At 39.1% G+C, this 4474-nt stretch overlaps 1 protein-coding gene across 1 annotated transcript in view; it reads right to left on the bottom strand.

Moving 5' to 3' along the window:
* Positions 1-4131: 4131 nt before the first annotated feature.
* Positions 4132-4474, bottom strand: part of MORC2 (MORC family CW-type zinc finger 2) — a 1452408-nt gene continuing 1452065 nt past the window's right edge. Inside the window, exon 26 of the mRNA XM_044068246.1 lies at positions 4132-4474. This exon is cut by the window's right edge and continues 18 nt beyond it. Within this exon, the coding sequence (XP_043924181.1) occupies positions 4424-4474 (51 nt within the window). The 3' untranslated portion in view covers positions 4132-4423.

A 4474-nucleotide genomic window follows, 5' to 3' on the forward strand; every position in this document is an offset into this window, starting at 1 on the left:
TGATCATCCAAGATGTCAAGTTTTAGGTTTTGGAGTTTCTTTGCAGGAATATGCCTGGTGTGATCATACCAACATTTTATTACACATCTAAAAGCAAGATACACTAATAATTCAGAGTGGACTACATTTGAATGGCATGTTCTTTTTGAAGCTCTAGCTAAAGAACAGAGTATCAGTCAAGTTTCACTGAACTGCATGTTAATTAATCATGAATGTTTTACCCAACATACAAGGAACTTGTTTACTTTTCAATGTTTGGTACATTTGTCAATTTAAGTGTTTTGATTTTAGTTGCGCACCTCAACACAGACTGTGAATAAAGGAGCATTTAAGCAATGTCATTTTATATTTGTAGTTTAGCCGGATTCTAAACTTTTATACATGTTTTTTCGATTCTAAAATTGCAGATTTAGACCTGTTTACTGAGTCATCAAAAAGTTTGCTGCAACTTCTCTTTATGTGTTTAATAAAGTAGGTCAATCTCTGGGGACAGCTCCAGTTCATTACATTTTGCAGTTATTCTCTGGTTACTGAAGTATAATGCATGGAAAAACTCCTTGAAGCCACAGTGTCTCCATGAGGTTTAAGTTGTCATCAAACTACACATTTTTCAGCAGGGAGCAGGAGGAAATGGGTCTCATCTTCTGAAAGAGACAGTTAAAAAATAAAATACATCTTGCCCATTCAGATCAGACTGCAAAGAACTGGACTGAGAAGATCCTATTCTCTTTTTGGGAGGAAATGGCATCCCAGACACATAAGGCAATGCAACCAGAGGGTTGATTTTCTGCCTGGCTACAATGCACTTCTTAGCAAATCTCCTACAGTCAAGTGTTAATAGAAGTGTCAGCACAGAAGCAGATATCTTGCATTCAGGCATCAAGCCTACTTCACCAATGGAAGGCAATGTCTTTATGGCACAGGGCTTAGCAAAGGCTCAGTTCCTTCCCATTATACAACAGGATCACTAGAATACCCAAAATTAATTTTAGGGAGGTGGGTGGATTTTCGGGGGTACAAGGAAACCAGAAAAGCCTAGACAGCTTAGGAATTCTCTCCAAGACCTGGATAGTACCTGACATGCATCTCATGGTTTGCCTCCAGAGGCATTAGGCCAAGTAGGGATTCCATATCAATAAGATACACTATTGGTGGTGCACGAAGCAAAACTTCACTGGGACAGACTTTACAGGCCCCATGGGATTGGTAGCATCACTTAAGGCCTCACATTTCTTGCCTGCTGATTACCTGACAGGACGTTTCTTACAATGCTACATTTTCTTTTTGCATTTCTAACCTGAAGGTCACTGGTAGAAAGTTAGCCTTTTCCCTAGGATAGCCTAGACCAGGGCATCGCCTTTGTTTTAAGTATATCCTGAGATTTGTGGCACCACTTGTCAGGGTTTTCTTTCTAAAATCATCACAGTGTGCACATAAGGATACCAGGTGCTATTTTCCTATATAAAAAAGGCTCTCTGTGTAAAAAGTGTTTTGGCAGTATGCGCTCTTACTGGAGTGTTTTTCTGGGAATGTCACAGACCTAAAAAATTTAGAAAGCCTTTTTGTATTTGTTAAATAGGGTGCAGCAATGTTCCATGCTGACACTTTCGGTTATATGACTTGCTCGGTGTCAAACAGCAGATAAATGGCGGCCGAGGGAATAATTTGTGGGACTACAGGAAGAAAGAGTGCTTTTAAGTTTATTAATGCATGCACTCCTGAATTATTAATCCCAACTGCATATGATGAGAATAAGAAGTTCTGACACCTGTAAATACTAAACTGTAGTACTGTAAAAACGGTTAATCTTTACAGGTATTGCCATTTCTCTCTGTAGAATATATACGTGTTTTGCTATATTTTATTTTAGTATCAAACCTTCAGTAATTGAAATATAAATATGTATCACTATGATGTACATATTGATTGTTTTACTACTGTATACTTTTATCCAGGATGCAACTGAAAAAGGTCAGTAGACCTACTCACTTACCCAGTTATCAAACTGATAAATAATTAAATCAATAATGCAAGACCCAAACAATTTCTAAACCAGGTACCAACTCTCTAGATGTTGCCTAGAAGGGATCCGATAACAGAATGGCAAGACAAACCAACTAATTATATAGCAAAAAAGCTCATAATAGCATGAACAGCTACTCCTTTTAAGCCATACTTCAGGGTGATGTCTGGGAAGGAAGAGGAAATCGGCTCACAAAGGACATCCATGGAAGCTACGAAGTCAGATTGGGATGGTGAAAATCTACATATGATTTTTGCCACAGAAAAGGAATTATACTGTAGTGACAATGACTATGATGAACACAAGCTCTTCCACTGGCCAGCAGGTTTTGAAAAATATAAAATATTTCTCATGTAAGAGTTACTTTTTAAGGCATAAGGAATAAACTGGACATCTGCAGGCACCTGGCTGTGACACAAGACTATCTTGTATAGTAACCTACTATTATTGAGATGTATGTGCCCCCATGGTTACCCTCCAAAAAGGTATCAGCAGTTGGGGGTATAACAAAGGGAAAAATCACAGCTAAGGTTTAATAAACCTGTGCTTTTTGTGTAATGAACAGACTCTGGCTCTTGCAGAACACTGCATCTCTGCTTGCAGATGCTTCCAATAAATATTTTGTCCAGTTTGTTAGGACAACTGGAACCTGTGCTCACTCAGGCAAAAAAACAGCCTTTTTGGCTTCAGAGTTAGCAGCCCCTTTTCCTAAAGCAAAAATCATCTATAAAGTCAATCAAGATAGGTTAAGTCTTTCTATTGAAAAATAACAGTTTGTGCTAAGTTAAGGTCCACGACAAAAAAGACAGTGAAGTTGGTAGTAATTTAATGGGGGCACTGTAAAAGGAGATATTGCAGCCAGGACCTGGCAAACCTGCACCTCCCCAGGAAAAAAGCCTTCAGTTCCTCTCAGGACAGGTAGGGACACAAAGGCCTCACACACTTGCCTCTACAAACTTTAGCATTTTTTTATGCACTTTGATATTTTGTCTTCACCTACCAAAGACAACTTTACATCAAAAACAAGAGCGGCTGTTTGCTCCCTGACATTCTGGAAGTGTGTGTTCTAGAGAAGCGCTCAAACAACAAGCTTTTCACTTTTCATTAAACAAAGCACAGTACTTGCACTCAGACACGTTATGAGTTTTGGCAAGGTAGAGCAGACACTGTAGGTGTACCCTATTCTGTGGTATTTATCGGTCACAAGCACATTTTTTGGTGACCGTCTCTGGTGATAACATTGGCCTCACAAAGACATCCAATTCGTGGCTTTATTACACAAAGTAGAAACATTACTGTGTTGAAAAATCCGAATATGGGTACTTACAGGCCTGAAAATTACCTTAATGGCACTGAATGACAGATCTCCAAGCACTCTATGCAGTAAAATAGAACTGAAGATGGTGATGGCACTTCTCCCTATATGCTGTTTCTCCTACTGAAAGCAAAGGTTTGGGGGAGTCATCCCTCCAAAGGATTGTCCGAGGGGTCTGAAACTCAGGCTGGAAGATCAGATGTCCACCTGTGGTGCAATTCCATCAATATCCATGCAGCAAAATGTTTACAAGACACCATTTAGGATACTCTAAATTACACTACTCATTTGTTAACTGGGTAGTGAAGTGGTCACCATGGGCCATTTTCAACCATGACCTGAATACAAGAGCAAAGTAAATGCAAAATATATGAACTAGAGTAACAAATCAACCAGGATGCTTCTGGGAGTGGAAGGAAGCTGGAGCACTTGGCGAAAACCTATGCAGACAAAAGGAGAACATACAAACTCCTTACATTCTCCAGCCATTAGACTTGAACCCAGGACCCTGGAACTGTGAGGAAGAGATTGGAACACTTTATCTTCAACACTTCCACCACTTCAGTGAAGCTTGTATCTTTGTAGTTACACAGATCTTCTCATAATAAAGAATGCTGCGTCTGCATCACTGGCATTCATTGGTAAAATTAACTTTCCCGTGAGCAGTACAAAAAGCCCTCTCAAAGGCTCGAAATAACATCAGCTAACTCTATGAAGCCCCTTGACTGAAGCAGTTCAAATAAAGGATACTGCAAATATGCACAGTGAGCTCCATAAATGAGACCAACACAAGTTTTGACAATAGTGAATTTTCTTAAAAAATATATATACAAATAACAGAAATGAGAAAAAAATGTTTGAATAGTTGGTTTTAAAATGTCTTTGAATAACAGAGTTTCTTAAAATCAAAGATTCCCTCTTCATATATGGCCACATCACTATGTACAGTGAAAGTTAAAACTGTCTATGCCCAGAGCCTTCCATGCTGGCTTGTAAAGGTTGGCTAGGATGCTGACCATGCAGGCATCTCCCACCTCCTGAAGTTCTGGGCATGTCCATTTCCCGATTATATGGAAATTATATTATTAATCCCCCTTTGAGATAAGATCTTCAATGTAGGCATCTAACTCATCATC

The sequence above is a fragment of the Protopterus annectens genome, chromosome 4.part0 (assembly GCF_019279795.1).
Source record: "Protopterus annectens isolate FY-2018-M chromosome 4.part0, PAN1.0, whole genome shotgun sequence".
In the NCBI taxonomy this organism is placed as follows: Eukaryota; Metazoa; Chordata; order Ceratodontiformes; family Protopteridae; genus Protopterus; species Protopterus annectens.